We start from the raw sequence: 18,039 nt of genomic DNA, 5'->3' as shown, positions 1-18,039 counted from the left end.
ACAATATAAAAAATAACCCCGCATAATTAAGACTACAATGTAAATTACTCAGATAGATTCTAATACAGTAAGACAATGCCTAGATATTGATGTTTCCTTAATAATTTAGAAAGCTCACCAAAAAAAAAAAATACAAAATTTTAGCACCACATAACATAGAACAACTACAATTTGCCATATTCATGGAGATATACCATTTAAGAGAACATTTTAGTAAGTAGAGATGTAGCTAATTATCACACTTACTTGTGGTTGTGATGGGAGGGAGTTCTTCTGGCTGTTTGACATCTTTCTTTGGAGCAGAGAGTTGCTCATCTAAATTCTTTAGGCGATCTTTATCTTTTAGGAGGTTTCCAGGTTTTAGCTCATTGATGTCTAATGCAAGATTCTTGCAGAGAACCTCAATCTCAAACTTCAAGTTTAACTGCATAATTCCAATATCCAATTAGAATTTTTTAAATAAAAATGTAGTTTTATTCATAACATACACTATTCTCACCCAATTATCACAGTGCTACTTCCCCCCAAATACTTTTCTTGTAAATTTTAATAACGTGAAGGCAGACAATATTCCAAAGAATGAAGAAGCAATAAATTTACCTTTAAGTCATGTTCCTGATGTAGCTCAGCTAATACATTCATAATTGCCATTGTCCAGGGGTTGGGTGGCCTAAAAACCTAAAGAAAAGCTATTATGTTAAGCTGGCCCCCAAATCACTTTAATTTCTATTATTTAAAATAGTTAAGCATTTATATTTATGTGGCCATAACAAAACCCCTAGCCTTCCCATCTATATCATATTTCAGCAAAAAACCAAAACCCAAACCACCTACTAGAATCAGCCCTATAATTCTACTTAACCTTTCACATCGGAAATCCAAGTTTACTTGAGAAAAACTGATTGAAGCAGAGCTATGTTCATAAGAACTAAGGATATAATCTCTTGATCTTGTGCTGAAACAAACTCTTAAAATTTAGCCATCAATAAAATATTAAAATCTACTCACCACACTACGAATGCTAGACTCTAAGACTTTGGCAACAAAGGGCACTACATAGAGCAATTCTTGTTGTCCTTTAACGTAAGCCTCTAGCAGCAAAGATTTTACATCCAAGTCCTAGAATTAAAAATATATATATTTTTTAAAGCTGGTAATATACTTCAAAACCCCTTACGAAGTACCCAAAGAAAGACATCCTATCAAACGCATCCTCAAAATAAGAATCAATATAATATCTGACCCCTGCCTCACAGAAAGGAAGTAATGAAAATCATACTTTAGTAGCTTTTATTTATTCTGCTAGACAATGTTGGGACCATAAATGAGCATTCAACTGGGGATTTAAAACATGGACCAAATTCTTACAAACATCTAATAATCATTAAAATAGCCCCAAATAAAGTCAAGACTTTTAGACACAATATGCTGTAGACATAATATGAACGTTCTCAAGTTTTACATGAACATTTAGCTGTAACTTACAGTATGTAAGATGGGTTTATTTTTAGCTAGTGTAATCATCCCCAGCCAATGTCCCAAGTTCTTCAGCAAAGAACGATCTGAGAAATTGGCGGCAGCTTTATCAGAGGTCAGGAGAACCTGAAAAAAATACAGGATTAAAAGTATGAAAATGAGCTTATGAAAAAAATAACTCAATTAAATGTTTGAAAATTCCATTAACCTATGGTAAAAACGAGCCATCAATTATGAGAGTATGCCCCCAAAGTAGATCTACTCCATTCTAACACAGCACTATTTTGCTGTGTTTGGTGACATTTTTACCTTTACATATTTTTCTTTACATTGTTTTAATAGGTAATATTAACTACATCACACAAAATACAAGGAACACAGGTTAAAAGTGTCATGTATGCTCCCACAGAAAAGTATTTTAAAACTGTGAAAATGTTAGCTCGTTTGAAGCACAAGACCCAACTGTAAATTATGAATAGCTAAATTTAATACAAATGACAACTCTATCCATGCTTTTAAGTCCTTCAAGACAACAGGCACACGAAGGAACATAACCAAGATTATAATATCTACTGCAATCTTTGGCATTATTTAGGAGGCTGTACACAGCTGGAGAAAAGATAACTTTCTGAAATACAGTATATTATTGCTTATAAACATCTTTGCAAATTTCTAAAACACCTACTCCGTTTCATTAATTCTCTAGTTCTTACTTTCCTAAGGAGAACAGAACCATCACCATATATCCATCTACTACATGGTACCTCTTAATTTATAGCTATAAATTTAAATGTACAATTTAAAATTCTGTTTAAAAGATCTTGAGATTTTACTTTCAAGTCTGTGGAAACTTTCATATATCTCAGTCATCCTTGCTATCAGATAATAAAGTAGTTACTGTTCCTTAACTCCATACAGCAACAGCAGAATGGCACCAAGTCAGCTGTGCAACAGGAAGAGCCAGGAATTCTTTTGCACTACAGCGTAACCTATAATGAGGAAAATTCCCATTCACAGGTTTAAATATAGTGCTGGCTCCTAAGCCAATATTCTAAATGATTCAGCAAGGAATAATCACAGCTGTATGCTGGTTCACACCATTTTCTTTAAAGTTATTCATCCTAAGAAATAAAATACTTGAATTTTATGAAATAAGCATTCGCTCATTAGGAAGAGTCTGACCTTAAAATAAACTGCTCAGAATCCTAAACAACAGCTAGTCTACAAATAGGTCTAGAGTTGAGAGAGATCTAGCATTTAAAGACAAAAACAAAAACATGCACTGCAGTAGTTTCTTCAATAGTGAAAGTTAATAACCTAAATATCCATTAGCAATATACATCTATACAATGAATTTCTATGACTATTGGGGAAAAAAATGGACTAGAGCTCAGAGCATATTGCAAATAAAACATGGATGTGAACAAAGTTAAGTTAACATGCAGAGAGGGTCAAGATTTAAAACCATGCATATAATGATGAAAATAAATTCAGAACAAATTAAACAGGACATTCTTCATGAAATTTAGTTCTGTATTTGAAACAAATGGTGGAACAACTTTCATAGCTACCTAATATAGAAACACCCACCTCCAAATTTTCTGTACAATCAAGTATTTCCAAACTCGAAACAGAAAAAGAACAGAGAAGAAAAATTAAATCTTACTTTGATGTTTCTGTAGGTCTCATTTAGAACCATCTTATTAAATTCAGGATTCTTCAGAGTGTCAAGGAAGTTTGAATACAGGCTGTGAAAGTTTGGCTCAATACTGACTCTCTTCATAACCAGGTATTGTGAAACCCAAGGCATAAACTCTTCCTTCACAGTTTCCTTGAGTTCTTCAACCTAGCCAACCAATTTGACATGAGAAGCGTACAATTAGAAGATGGTAAAATATGATATGTGTGTTGTTTCTGAGAACAATATTACATCAGATGGCTTCTTGCAAAATTAGGAGCTAAATCACCTTGCTATCATCTCTCTCCCCACTTTCAGACAGATGCTATGAAGTGCAATGTTTTATTACATACTAGTATAGAGTCAATCATCTCTCAAACTATGGGGGATTAGGACTGAAACATCTATAATCACCTTCAACTTTAAAATTATAAAACATGTAGTCCCTTACCCCCATCTTACCCAACTTTCCATCTGACCAAAAAAGATAAACTACGAATCTATAACCTGCCACTTAACAGACCTACCACCAGAAATACGTTTCCCTAAATTTCTATCTCCAGGAATTATGTATAAAGTTTGATACTTCTTTTCCAAAAAGGATATTAAAGGCTTCAATTTTTTTCCACATCAATTATGGTGGGATTGTAAAAAACGTTACTTGCATATATCCAAACCTACTTGTTTAGGCTAATCTTATGGGCTAAAAGAGGCATTTCCAAGTACTGTCTTAGCACACAGTCTTGTAAAGCAAGTATATGTTTTTCACAAGGTCCACCTCTGTTATCAGGCACCTAATAAATGCTCTTAAAGGTCTTTGGGTGGGACATCAGTTGTAACTAGAAGTACAAATAAAGCTTTCCATCATCATGAGATCATAAAGTTTATTTCGAACCACCTGTTAACTCACTACAGAACACTACATTTAAAACTAGTGCTATTTAATGTCTACAGAAACCACACCACTGTTACCCTCTACCTTTAAAGTGAAGTGAGTATTAAAAAGGATGCAGAGTGTCAAATATAAATCCCCCAACCCATTAGGGATAAGAATAGAGAGCATTCATAGTGATATATAAACTATTTCATCATGCTCACCTTTTGTGTCATATTCGATTGTGAGAGATTGTTGAAGATAAATGCAATTTTCTCTTGGATATTTTCTGGAGGCTCTACGATTCTTTCAGTTTGATCTGTGGCCACAAGCAATGTATCTATATTTGTAGTATTAATAGAAGGCTAAAGAAATAAAGTATATAAAATAAACAAATTAAAATGTATAAAAAATACACATGGTGTTTATGATTGTGCACTGGAAGTGCTGGCAAGACTATGTAAACTATTAATAGTAGCTGCCTCTGGGAAATTTGGGGAAGGAAGATAAAGGGAGAAATGCTGGTCTTTATACCTTTTTTAGAAGGCATGTGTTTATAATAAAATTAAAATACATGCTCAGTAATGCTTATATTACAACCTAACAAATTTTAGAAGAGAAAAAAAGATAAACCTACTTACTGGCACATCTTTCTTAAAGCTGACTCCAGTTGGCCTGGTGACTGTAACCGTTTTAGCAACAGTGGTGGTTGTTGAGGTGGTTACCATAGTGCTAACCTGACCAGCAAGGGGTGCTTTTGCTGGAACCTGGGCCTGAGCCTGGGCCTGAGCCAGTGCAATACTTCCAGGGGTTGTGATGGAGCCCTGCATTTTCACAGGAGGATCTCTAGATTGCTGTCCATACTCGATATACTGCGGGGACAGGGAGAAGAAAACATATTAAGAGAGTTCTTAACAGAAATAGAAAATAGAAAAATCTGAATTACACTCCCCTCACTTCTGAGAGGCTAGAAATCATCACAGAGTAATCTTTGGGTTCATCTATCTCTTATTCCTTGCCCCATCCTGGCCCATTTACCTAAATATGTGACACATAAGCAGATACACTGCAAATTCCTTAGGAGATTAAAACATTAATATTTATGGGAAAAAACTAGTCTAGCAAAATAACTTCTAAAAGAGCAGCCACAAACACCTGCATATAAATTTCTTTAAATTCCTTTATACATGTATACTTTAAAAGATTTTAAATTTATATACTAAACTGATCTTTTTTAACTGGATGCTGATGAGGAACCTAAGGCCTAAAAAAACCCACTGCAATGTCAGTAATATTACTATAAAACAAAAACAAAAACACACTGTACACTGCCAAGCCAACTAGAGGGTAAGTGATGATAGTGGATGTTCTAGGACAGGTGTTTTTCATTTCACAGACCAATAAACCTTGTTCCCACACACAAATTAGAGGATTCCTGATATCATTCCCAATAGTCTATCTCTGGCAAAATAAACTACTATCTACATATTCAATAACTATTCAAAAAAGGACATTTTCAACTAGAAAAGATAATCTCTGAAGAGAATATAGCCCTTTGAATTGACTAAGTATAGAAATACAAACAGTGGCCTCTCCTTCCCCTCTCTGGGGACCACTGTTTCATGTGATCACTTCCATGCCACCCCTCTTGCTCTCCAGCCTTCTGAGATCCACATTCCTGGCTCTTAATTCCAAATATATTTGATTGTGATAAGCCTCTAACTTCATGTCCTAGCTTTTCAGAACTCTGCTTTCCTGTTTCAGTACTATAGTTTTGGTACATTCTCCTGACCCCCTCACATAAATCAATACACGCTTGCCTCTCAGTCCATGGTGTCCTAGGTTAAGCCATCACAATAGCCCTGCCCTCTTACAAACCACCTCAAGGGAATGAAGCAGAAAACACTGGACTAAATAATAATGTAGAATTAAAAGCAGATTCAAATTCTGATCTGATTCCTTAAAATATGATCTTACAAAGCCATTTATCTGCTTTGTATAAAATAAAGTTAAAATATTAATCAACTTTCTTCTTTTCTGTAAGCTGACTTTGACCAAAGACAAAGGTATGAATATTTACAAATAAACCGAAAATCAATCACTCTAATAATGATTTAGAAATTTCAAGATCTTGTTAGATGGCTTAAAATGTATATTCTCTGGCCCATTTCCTTAGGGACTGCCCTCCTTTTCAAAGATTATCTCAAAGAAATCAAAGCAAGTGGTAAGGAGGGTATATTTCTGAGAAACACTGATCTAAGTTTTACATGAAACAGCTTTGAATCATATTTAAATCAGAGGAATATCACTCATTTTTATCCAAGATTCCCATTCCAAATCCATTTAAAAGTAAAGCGAAGTTTTTCTTGGTAATAGTAAAAGATATCTATTCTTCAATAGCATCATCAGTTTAAAATACAGGTAAAAGCATTTTATTAAATCACGCAAAACTATTACTTAGAAAAGATCATCCAAAAATGACATTTTTTCATGATTATTAAGCTGAAAAACAAGCAACAAATTATATGTATACCTACATCATGCCAATCTTTTAAGAAATCTTAAAGCCATTCCCAGTGTCCAAAATCAAATTAAAATAGATAAATCCTCCCACCACTAGAAAGGTTTTAGTTCGCTTACCTCCTGTAAATGATGTGGAAATTGCATAAAGTGACTGATAGAAGCCAAGTGCTGACAATACTGGGGATAGTCCTTCAATCTACCAAAGAAAAAACATTCATTCATGCATTACTTTATGGAAGACCAAACAGAAGCCGTACAATTAACAAAAATTTTCTTCTAAAGGCTATTCTAGACCACTTCTCTCATTCTACCTATGATATATCTTACTTGATGAGAATGCCAAAGGGAAAAGCACATAAGTAGAGGGGGGAAATATTTATGAATTTCACTCCTTTTACATCAGACATCAGTATATGTGTTTTTTAAAAGGTCATATTTTACTTAGATTATAATGAGCCACTAAAACTGTTATCTGGAAACTCTTAAAATGTTCAAAAGGTGAATGGAAAAACAATTTGTACTTAATCCATACAATGGGATACTGGTCAGCAAGAAGAAACCAATGAAACATGAAGCGACATGGATGAATTGGAAAAGCATCATGCTAAGTGCAAAAAATCACTCATACAAATTGTGCATACGTCCATTTTAATAACACTCTAGAAGATAGTTTATTGCCAGCGGTTAGAAGTCGGGGAAAGTGAAATGCAAAGGGGAAACAAGAGAACTAATTGTAATTGTAGTAGGTACACAATTGTATAAACTTAAGAACTGTACAATAAAATGGTGGTTTTCACTGTGTATAAAGTATACCTTAATTTATAACTAAGTAACAATCATTTTTACATCTTCCTTTTCTACCTCATACAGTTGTTAAGATTAGTTAATACATGTATAATGATGGGACATGGCAAGAAACAGTTAATAAATGATAGGTATTATTTCTCTTTATATTATAAAGATAAGCTTCATAGGAAACCTACCCACTCACCTATTTTTAAATCTATCTAGTGCAGCAATCCCGAAATAATACATTTTGGATCCAAAAGGCTTGCGTAAGGCTTCAAGAACATAGCGCAGGGCCAGACCTAGTGCCATGTAAGTTACCAGTCCTTTTTCAATTATCCCACCAAACAGGCAGGCTGTTATATGTAACTCTTTATCAGGGTATTGGGGAAAAAACCGATATTCTTCAAACAAGTTCCTTAGCATACAATTAAATACTTCTCGTTCCCTCTTTATGGTAGAGTCTTTAAACCTCTGTAGCATTTCTAATACCTGGAAAAAGCAAGACAAAAACAATACACACATAAAAGAAACTTATTAAGAGCTTTCCTAAAATACTCTTAATACTTATTAAGCAGAATAAACAATAAACTGAGCTTGAGATAATGTTAAAGTTTCAAAAGATGCACAGATATATCAAAACACTTTGAGATAAATTTCTAAAAACTTTAAAAAGGGCATTTAAGATTTACCCAAACCATAAAGATTTTGATCATTCTAGACACTCACCTCATCAACAGACATGGTTGGATGTGGTGGGTGATTATATATTCTCTGGAAATAGCTGTTTGCTTCATCGTCTATCTCTTTACTAAAGTGCTGGTTTGCCTCTGGCCACACCTGAGACAAGTCCGCTGTTAGAAAAAGAAAAGCAACCAGTGGACATTTAGGCTCTTACTTTATTCCCCATAAAACACAGAGAGCTAGAGTTACCAATATAGTTTTAATTTTAAAGGAAAAATCAAACTGAAGCATTAAGTAGTCAAGTTTCGATATTTAAATGTTTCGAGTTCACATAAAGAATTTAAACAAAACTGTCTTACAACTATAGTTCTACCTTAATATGTTCTACCTTAATTATGCCATGAAAGTCCACTAGGTTCAAATTCACAATGCACTTACCCTTAATACGACCTCATTTGAGGTTAACAACTCTTTACTAGTTTATAATAAACATCACACTCAACATAAAAGAATCATCAATGCATGTGCATGACACACCCACATAAACACAGAGCATGCTACAAAACATAACATTCAAACAAGTCTTTCACACTAAACTTTTCGAGTCAGTTGGTATAGTTTGAAATCTCATATAATGAAGATTTCAGTCCCAACAACGAGGTTATTTATAAGTTAATCATACCTATGTATTGACAAAGAGAACTTCTTGGATTCTGAGATAAAACTTGCTAAGGAGGTGAAACTTTGTAAATTAAATTACATCACGTATATTATTATGTGGCAATCTTTATCATATATAGTAAGATTATTATATATATCGTAAAGCTATAACCTTAAAATAAAAGTTATTTTATAAACTACTAAGCTGAAACAGAAATCGAAAATCCTGCTCTTGATTTGTCAAAAAATAATAACAAAATTTTAGGGTAAGTATAAGATTTTTCTTTCTAAATATAAAGTTTTACTTTTCTCTTTACTATACTTCTTACTATTAGGATAACACCCCTAAGGCTGCTAACTCTTATTAATGATCCATCAATTTGTTCCAGCAATCCAGATCAAAGGTAGTGGTATCTCACATTTTCTTTCTGGTAATTCGAATTTGTGAAATTTACTCCCACTGATCAAGGAGGCATATCAACATATGGCCCTACTAACAATATATTAAGTCGATGTTTTGTCCATATAACTATAGAAACAACAAATTGGACATATAATCAAAAAAGTTTTATGTGCATCAGTCATACTTCACAATCACAGACAACACTACCACTTACAAGGTTTCATCTTACTCTGCTGGAATGTAGGCTGGTTGAGTCCAGAGGTGCCCAGTTTCCTCTGTACAAAAGGATCGTTATTCACTGCAGGGAGTCCAAGAGCCCCAGTTCCTATACCAGTCAGGCTGCCTGTGCCAAGACCACCTACTAGAAAGAACGAAGCAGCCAGAAGTCTTATCATTACTCATGTTCTTGACTTCGTTCACATCAAAAACATACGTTCTTATTTAAAGTCAGGGTCCCTGTTAGCTCTCTTATAATGTCTATTTAATTTTAGAAAGAATCTAAAATAAATAGATGAAAACAATGTCAAAATTTCTTTAGCATGTACAACTACTAGTTTCTTTATATTCTTGATAAGATATTCATATGCAAAATTTTAATTGTACATTCTCATATGTGATATAAGGTAGCCAAAATAAGAAAAACCGGCTTGCTTTCCTCAACGATTAAAACTGAAAAATTTCATGTTACTATCTTCTAAGTTAACATCAGCCAAGACTTCTTTATTCCTCTTAACTCTAGCAAACAATCTTACAATAGTTAGTACTCTGCTAAGAAGGCTTTACTAAGTAAATTTGGTGTACATAAATGAACGGCGAGGCTAGAAACATATAGCTGCAGTGTTAACTAGGTAATAGTGTCATTATCTTTGTCTTTATGTTTTAATACTTTAAAATTACAAAGACAAAAGGTACCTATAGTTTAGAAGAAAACAAGCAGGTCCAAAGACGGGGGAAATGTAACCTTTATTTCAATATAAAGCTAAAAGCCAAAATATTTTAAGAAACTGACAAGTTTTAGGGATTTATTATCATTTTCAAAGTAGGTGAGGTACAGTGAAGAACACACACCTGAATCTGAAGTGTGAAATATTTCCAACCTTCATTATACAAACCTTGAGTAATTCATAAAGCTGTGAGTTCTTGATCTAAGCCTTAGTCCTACAGAATTTGTGATTAACACACTTGTTACTTCTTACATTACCATCTAGTAATACAGACTCCTTACTGAACTTCACTAACTTTAAAAATATGGTATCTAAATTGCAATTCAAAGAATTAATATTATAATAGTATAGTGTTTTTCTCTTTCCAACTACAGATGTTAAAGCAACTTTCACAATTTAGTTTAAGCTGCTTTCCTTATCACAGTCACTACATATCCCTTATCATACACTAAGGCATGATAAATATTACAAATAACCTGCATCCCCACTCACCCTTACCTGGGAGCTGTGATGAAAGTCCTCCAATACCACTGAATGCAGTTGTTTGATTTGGGGTGGAAAGGGGTGGAAATGCTTTTGCTGGTGACTGAGGGGTACTGAATGCAGAACTCAAATTTGGTGGAAAACCCTGCATACTCTGGGTGTGAGGGGCAGCTGAACCACCTATACTAAGAGATGCCATTCCAGCTAGAGGGTCAATCTAAAGAAAAACATTATAAAAATGTATTAAACATACTTCAAGCAAAGACAGACTTATGACAAAGGTAAAACAATCTTTATCAACAGTTTTTCATATGCTTAATAACTAAATTGCAAAACCCCAATCTTCATACTTAAATCCCAAAATCAAGTCAAGTATGCTAGTCTTTTTTCTTAGTATTATCAGTTGAAGTAGAGTTAAAGAATTAGCCTCTGCAAAAGTATCAGAGCCACAATATGAGGGCTACAAAACTCCAAGAATAACATTTAACATGAATTGCCCTGCAGTTGTAATTTAACTAAGCATCTAGAGTTGATATGGCACAGTTATTATATTAGGGCCTTAAAATTTCCAATTAGCCACTTTAAAACAAAAAAAGCCCTCAATCTTATTTAACTTTAAATACAATAAAAGCATTAGAAATTAAAAATAAATCTTCCAGTCCAAACAAGTAAATCTAGTCAAAATCTAAAAAATCTTCGGGGATAGAGATAAATTCTAGTTTAATTATAAATAAATAAATAAATAGATAGATAGATAGATAGATAGATAGATAGATGGATGAAGGCATGCTATTTACAAGATTTTCAAAAATATCTAATAACTGCACTTCTAAGCTTCTCAGCTTGTGGTATTATTTCAGATCTTCATGACTATAGAAAATGATATGCAAAGTGCCTTTTATAAAGTGGCCACTGAAAATCACTAATTGTTTTCTTTCCTTAAACCCCAATCTGCCATTCAATGCAGCTGAAACTAGAAGCGGAATATGTTGCTCCCAGAGAAAAGGGTGTGGTTGGTGTCAGGGAGTAACTTAAATGTACCTTGTCTTTAAAAGAGCAGTTCAGTTGAGAGCTGAAGAGCCCCAGTTATAACAAGTCCTTATGCTCTAGCACTGTTGCTTGGCCCGTGAAGCTACAAACAAGACACATCAGGTTCAAAGGCAGTGCTTATTTCTCAAGTTATTCTTATTTTAAAAAGAAGCCCCTACCATTTACCTAAATAAGTTGTTTTGCATCTTTCCTTTCAGAGTCATGTTCTATTTAATGATCAAAAACTATTCTCAACTACAGTGCCTATTTATGGATCTCCTTTAAAATGCAGTAGTGGATGCTTGACATGCAGTTATCTAAAATGTAATAAATTCAGACAAATTTTCCTTTGAGTAGATTGTTAATCATAGAAGCTTATTCTATTCCAAGTCTATGAACAAATACAGATGTACCAATTGTAGCATTCATTTACCTGAACAGGAGAAATGGCATCTAAGCTGCTAGCACTAGGAGGGCGTCCTTTTGGCATAACTCCAGGTGGCGGTTGTCTGGCCTTATTCATAACATTACTGCAATTGGCTACCATGGTGAGGATTGTTTCTGATAACTCCTGAGAAACACTCCTAAAGAGAAATGTGAAAAATATCACTTATTGTTCCCCAGAACACTTAAACAAACAAATCTGATCCTCTAATAAAGAAAACCTGCTGGAATATCCAGCTAAATTTCCACCATATCCTGTGTCTTTGCATCTGTCATTATTCACCAGGATTTTCTGAGCCACTGACTTTCTCTTCTAAGTATCCAATTTACACTTCTGAAACTGAACTTTGTGTACAATACAACCAATATATTTTAAAATACTCCAAAAAAAACAATCCATACTCTCAACTACTTTGTCAAAAATTATGGCCAAACCTGGACATATCAAAGCAAACAAATAAGCAATTTTTATACTAGTTTCTCAAAGACATTTATTTAAATATATATAGGTAAAAAACACCATACACATAAACTATAACTACACTTGGCAAACATATAGACAACTGACTGACTTCTAAAATGTGAAGTACTAGGATAAATATGTTACAGAAAAATCCACTTTCCTATCTTACAGTGTTGTTACTGCCTCATAAAACCATGGAACCAATTGTACTCATAAACTCTACAAACTTGATATGGTCTTAGATTTTTCCTTCTAAATTCAAAATCTTACTAATGGCATTAAGAAGTAAAAGTAATCAGTCAGACAATTTTCTCACATTTAGGAAAAAAGAGACTAGGGTGTTTAAAGTACCAAATAAAATTCTAGAACATTGAATCAGTACAACAAAATCTACATAATTTTTACTTGTGCCAACACACAGACAAAAAAAACTGGTTCGAACATGGACTATGAATATAAATGAATGAGTTGTTTTCTAAGCCACTGAAACAAAGAAAAATATTAACACACCCTAGTTAAAAAAAAAAATAGGGAGATGTCAATTCCTAAAGGTATAGGTCTACATATTTACCTTAGCAATAAGTGGTAAACCCATTAATTTCCAAATGATGCTCAAAAACAATTAAAGGTATCTGAAATATAAGTACACTAGTACCTCTCTCTAGCCTCTATGTATCTAAGTTCAAATACCTTCTCCTATAATTAAAACTTCACAGAGATATCCTATTTCATCTTGCAGATTAGCACATCCTCCCCCTAGGAAGGCAATGAGAAAACAGACATGTTGCTGGTGGTTATACAAAATGAACAACTTCAGTGGAGGAAAATTTTATAATGTCTAACAAAATTACACATGCATTTCCCTTTAACCCAACAATTCCACTTCTAGTGGTCCCGAATAGCAAAGATAAAGGATGTAAAACACTGTTCATTACAACACTATTTGTGATGCAAAATAAAAATAATTAGAATGCCTACCAAAAAGGACACTGGTTTACTACGGCACAAAGCATCTACTCAATGGAGTACTATGCAGCAATTACAAGGAATAAGGACGCTCTCTCATTCTATGAACTCCAGGATATACAATCCAACGAAAGCAGCATGGTGCATTAAGAGTATATAATATATTTACCACCTTTTGTACACAGAAGATGGAAAGATACAAATACATATGTATTTTTTTAATGCAAAGAAAAACCAAAAATGTAAATTAAAATGGTTACCTATAAAAGACTAGAACACAGTGGCAAAAAGTTCAAAGGAAGATTTCTCAGAATGTACCTTGTTTGACTTTGAAACCATGTGTTTTGCCGATCATAAAAACAAAACCAACCAAAAAATCTTTTAAATTAAAAAACAAACAAACAAAACAAAACCCTGTTCCAAAGACACCTATGCCATGGGTTAAGGGTTACCAGTAGTAGATAATAATTAGCATGTTGTGTTGAATACAAAATGCCACACCATTATTTTATGTATTACACAAAAAGAAAAAAAACTCAGCTAATTATAAGAGGTCACTAATGAGATGCATCGTATTTCTGAGATGGTAAAACAGAAAAAAGTGGTTATCTCATAACTGATAAAATATGGTTAAATTAAAACATTATTCCTTACTAGTTCGGAAAAACTTCTAACATTTGACAGTGTTAAACTTTTAAAAGCAATTAGAATATTATAAGGAACTCCCATTAGTGCTTCACTCACCAATTAGTTACATTTTGTTTAATCTATTTGTTTAATCATTCTTTCTGTACCCCTCCCACATTTAAGTTAGACACATCATGTACCTTTTATCCCTCAATACTTCACTATGTATTTCCTAAGAATAAGGAGAACATTTTCTTATATAACTATGTAAAATAATAAAGATCAGGAAGTTTAACACAGATAAAATATACTTGGCCATATCCAAATTACCACAACTTTTCCCATTTAAGTCCTTTAGTGCTATTTTTTCCTTGGATCAGGATCCAATCCATTGCACTGAGCTTCCATGTCTTGTTAGCATTTTTAAACTAGGAAGACTTCATCAGCTTTTATTTGTCCTTCTTGAACCTGATTTTGCTCTTTAGTATAAATCAGTAATTTTTTATAGAATGTCCCATGTTTTGAGTTTGTCTGATATTTTAGATTTTAGATGCATTTATGGTAAGACTATCATGTTAAGTTACATTGTATTCGTCTCAGTGCATTTTATAATGAGGCACATGATGTAGAAGTGAGCTCATCACTTTGATCAATAAATAAATGTGGCATACGCCAGGTTTCTCCATACTAAAAAGTTAAAACTTTTATTGATTTGTGAGTAGACACTTTGAAATTATGTAATTATCCTATTCCTCAACTATTCCCTGTTTTTAAGCACCCACTGAGTTCCTAAATCTATCATAATTACTCCATTAGTTAGAAGAATTTTCCTTATTTGATATTTATCAGTATAAACTCTAAATATTTTACATACATTTCAATAAATTCTTCAAGAAGACAGCTACTTCTAACATATCAACAAAGGAAACTTGAAATAGAGTTCATTAAACTACCTCCTTACACATAAATATAGAACATTTCACCCAATTTTAATATTCAATTCCAAACAGATTTAAATGTATAAATGTGAGAGGCAAAACTTTACACTTAGAAGTTTTAGAACATTCAGAACTTATAAAGCAGGGTTTCTCAACTGTTGCACCATTAATATTAAGGACTAAGTAATGCTTTGTTGTGGAGGATCTCCTGTGCATTTTAAGATGTTTAACAGCATCCCTCGCCTTTACCCACTAGATACCAGTAGCACACTTCTCTCCCAGTATGACAATCAAAAAAGAATGTCAAAAAACTTTGAGTGACGTTAATCATCCCTGGTTGAAAACTGGTTTAGAGACATACATGTGCAAAAATTTTTTTTAAAGGAAAGGAGAAATAAACTTTAAGATCTAGGTGGCAAAATAAAACAGGATTGAAGAGGAAGACAAGGGTAGCTTCAAAAAGATTGGTCATGTTATAGTTTAAGTTGCAAAGTAGAATCACAGGTGCTCATTTTATTATGCTTCAGAACTTACAAAAACACACGTAGGACATATGTGAAAATGGTGGAGTAAAGACCACCAAATACTCTTTCCTCCGTAAAAGCAACTAGAAAACTAGCAAAAAAAAATTGCCAAAAATCAACTTTTTCAGAATTGTGGAAATTAACCAAAAGGCTTACAACAATACAGGGAGTTTTATTACAGAAAGATGGTCAGATCGTGATAACAAGAGCAAGTTTTCTGGCATCTTAATTTGGTCTAATCACATGCTCCCTCTCCAGCTAGCTGCACAGCAGTCTTTAAAACTAACATCCCACAATCAGTGAAAGCCAGCAGCCTGAGAGCCACCATACAGGGCTCACAAGTGGGTTGAAACCTCTTCAGAGCCTCCCTCTCACAGAATTGTCATTGTTTCACCTGTCTGAGGATTCCCTGTGAGACCACAATGGCAAGGTTGTCTTTATTTGACCTAAGTACTGGTCCAGTACAAACAGCCTTTTCCCCATGTATTTGTAGAAAACATTTAAGGTAAATTATTTTAACTTTCTAGCTGCCTGAGATAGAATAGAGTTTAAGCAAATAGTAAGCTAACCAAAAAGCTTTTAAAAAAGAAAACTTGAGGACTGAGAATTCCATGGATAGGGCTTTAAGAAACTCCCACACTTTTGGGGGATAAAGCTATGCTAATAACTAAAGCTGTGGCAGTCCCATGATCCACGAAGAACCTGAGAAGGCCCAAGCTCTCACCTTAAGGTGACGACCTGTATGCTCTGCATAGGATGGAAATGGAGGCCAAAGTGCAGTTGTCAAGTGACAGACTTAGCGCCTCAACACACATACAGAAACATAAGGTAAGTTTTAAGATTTAAGAAAATCTTAAACCACAAGGCTACCCAAACAGACTTCGGTGGCCTAACACGACAAAGAACAGATCCTACAGAATTAATTCAGAAAAGTCTAAACAAAAAAAGAGGAACAACAAAACAAAAAACCCTAATGAGGAGGGAGACTCCAATTTCAAGAACTGCCACATTATTTAAACTTTCTAGTTTTCAACCGAAAATCACAAGACGTGGGGCGGGGTGGGGGGCCATAAAGCATAGTCCAAACACAAGAATAAAACATTGGACTAACTAGACAAAGACTTTAAATAAGCTACGCAATGTGTGTTTAAAGAACTAAAGAAAAACATGTCGAAGGAACTACAGGAAAATATGAGAAAGATGTCTCAAAATAGAGCAGTCAACAGAAATTATTATTATTTAACAGTAAGGCGCATATATATATATATTTACACTGAGTGTTAACCTTCGATAATTAATTTCTTTCTGTCACCACATATTTGACTCCTTTTACTCCGTCTACCTCCCCCGACCCCCTGTCCCTTACCCTCCGAGATTTTTTTAAGTTAAAAAGTATGACAACTGAAATGACATTCCCAACAGCACATTCAAGCTGGTAAAAGAATCCATAATCTAGAAGATAGTTCGATTAAAATAATCTAATGTGAAAAGCCAAAAGAAAAGACTCGCAGAAATGTAAAGCACCAGAAAATGTACCAAACACACATAATGAAAGTCCCAGAGAAAAGAGATATAAAGAGGAAGAGTATTTGTTGAAATAATGACTGAAATTTACCCAAATTTGATGAAAACCATTAATCTATACATCCAATAAGCTCAACAAATTCCAAGCAATATAAACTCAAAGGAATCCATACCTAGAAACAACATAATCAAGCCGTTGAAAGAAAAAGAGACAGAGAGTACCTTAATAGCAAGAAGAGAGGCAACTTATCACATAGTAGGGAGCCTCAGAAAAATTAACAGCTGTTTTATCAGAAACTATGGGAGCCAGACAACAGTGGATGGCTATTCAAAATATTAAAGGAAAAAAATGTCAGTCAGGAATCCTATATTTGACAAAACTATCTTTCAAATACAAAGAAGTTAAGACATTCTCACATAAACCAAAACTGAGGGAATTCATTTCTAATAGCACTACCTTAGTAAAAAATAAAACGAATCCTTCAGGCTGAAATGAAAGGACACTACACCATAACTTGAATCCATTTGAAAAAGCAGAGCTCTAGTAAAAGCACATAGGTAAATATAAAGCACAGTATAAATGTATGTTTAATAATCTTTTTATCTCCTATTTGATTTAAAAAAACAATTAGAAATAGATTTACTTTTAAATCTTTTGATGGGCACACAATGTATAAAAGTATAATTGGGGAAAAACAATGCAGTGAAAAGAACAGAACTATATAGGAGGAAATTTTTGCATCATATTGAAATTCAGTTGGTTATTAATGGAACTAAACTAGTGACTGGATCTTAATTATTCTCACTAAAAAATGATCATATGACTTTACAGAGGTATTAGTTATGCTACAGTAATAATCATATTACAATATACAAAAGTACCAAATCAACACTTTGTATACCTTAAACTTACATTATTGTATGTCGGTTATATCTCAATTAAAAAAAATAATGGCTAGAGTGACACAAAAGATAAACAAGGAATAGATAACTTCGACAACACTATAAACCAC

General features: G+C 33.6%; 1 protein-coding gene and 2 non-coding genes across 9 annotated transcripts in view; all 3 read right to left on the bottom strand.

Moving 5' to 3' along the window:
• Positions 1-18,039, bottom strand: part of CNOT1 (CCR4-NOT transcription complex subunit 1) — an 80,918-nt gene that overhangs the window by 21,215 nt on the left and 41,664 nt on the right. For 3 of the 7 annotated variants that reach the window (XM_036231497.1, XM_016155979.2, XM_036231498.1), the window contains 13 exons: positions 11,974-12,124; positions 10,527-10,728; positions 9,299-9,445; positions 8,067-8,191; positions 7,543-7,829; positions 6,669-6,747; positions 4,670-4,900; positions 4,253-4,393; positions 3,143-3,322; positions 1,486-1,602; positions 1,009-1,119; positions 601-678; positions 247-424 (listed from right to left, as the gene is read on the bottom strand). In XM_036231497.1, the coding sequence (XP_036087390.1) occupies positions 247-424; positions 601-678; positions 1,009-1,119; positions 1,486-1,602; positions 3,143-3,322; positions 4,253-4,393; positions 4,670-4,900; positions 6,669-6,747; positions 7,543-7,829; positions 8,067-8,191; positions 9,299-9,445; positions 10,527-10,728; positions 11,974-12,124 (2,027 nt within the window). The remainder of the gene's footprint in view (positions 1-246; positions 425-600; positions 679-1,008; positions 1,120-1,485; positions 1,603-3,142; positions 3,323-4,252; positions 4,394-4,669; positions 4,901-6,668; positions 6,748-7,542; positions 7,830-8,066; positions 8,192-9,298; positions 9,446-10,526; positions 10,729-11,973; positions 12,125-18,039) is intronic. The other 4 variants (XM_036231500.1, XM_036231502.1, XM_036231499.1 and 1 more) reach the window with 2 other exon arrangements.
• Positions 2,372-2,509, bottom strand: LOC118611549. Its single transcript, XR_004954508.1, has one exon. It is a non-coding gene; the product is annotated as a small nucleolar RNA SNORA46 (small nucleolar RNA).
• LOC118611551 lies at positions 11,545-11,680 on the bottom strand. Its single transcript, XR_004954510.1, has one exon. It is a non-coding gene; the product is annotated as a small nucleolar RNA SNORA50 (small nucleolar RNA).

The sequence above is a fragment of the Rousettus aegyptiacus genome, unplaced genomic scaffold, assembly GCF_014176215.1.
Source record: "Rousettus aegyptiacus isolate mRouAeg1 unplaced genomic scaffold, mRouAeg1.p scaffold_m13_p_14, whole genome shotgun sequence".
NCBI classification, from domain to species: domain Eukaryota; kingdom Metazoa; phylum Chordata; class Mammalia; order Chiroptera; family Pteropodidae; genus Rousettus; species Rousettus aegyptiacus.
Note: the sequence above shows the minus strand (reverse complement) of the source record. Positions and strands in the feature narration are given on the sequence as shown.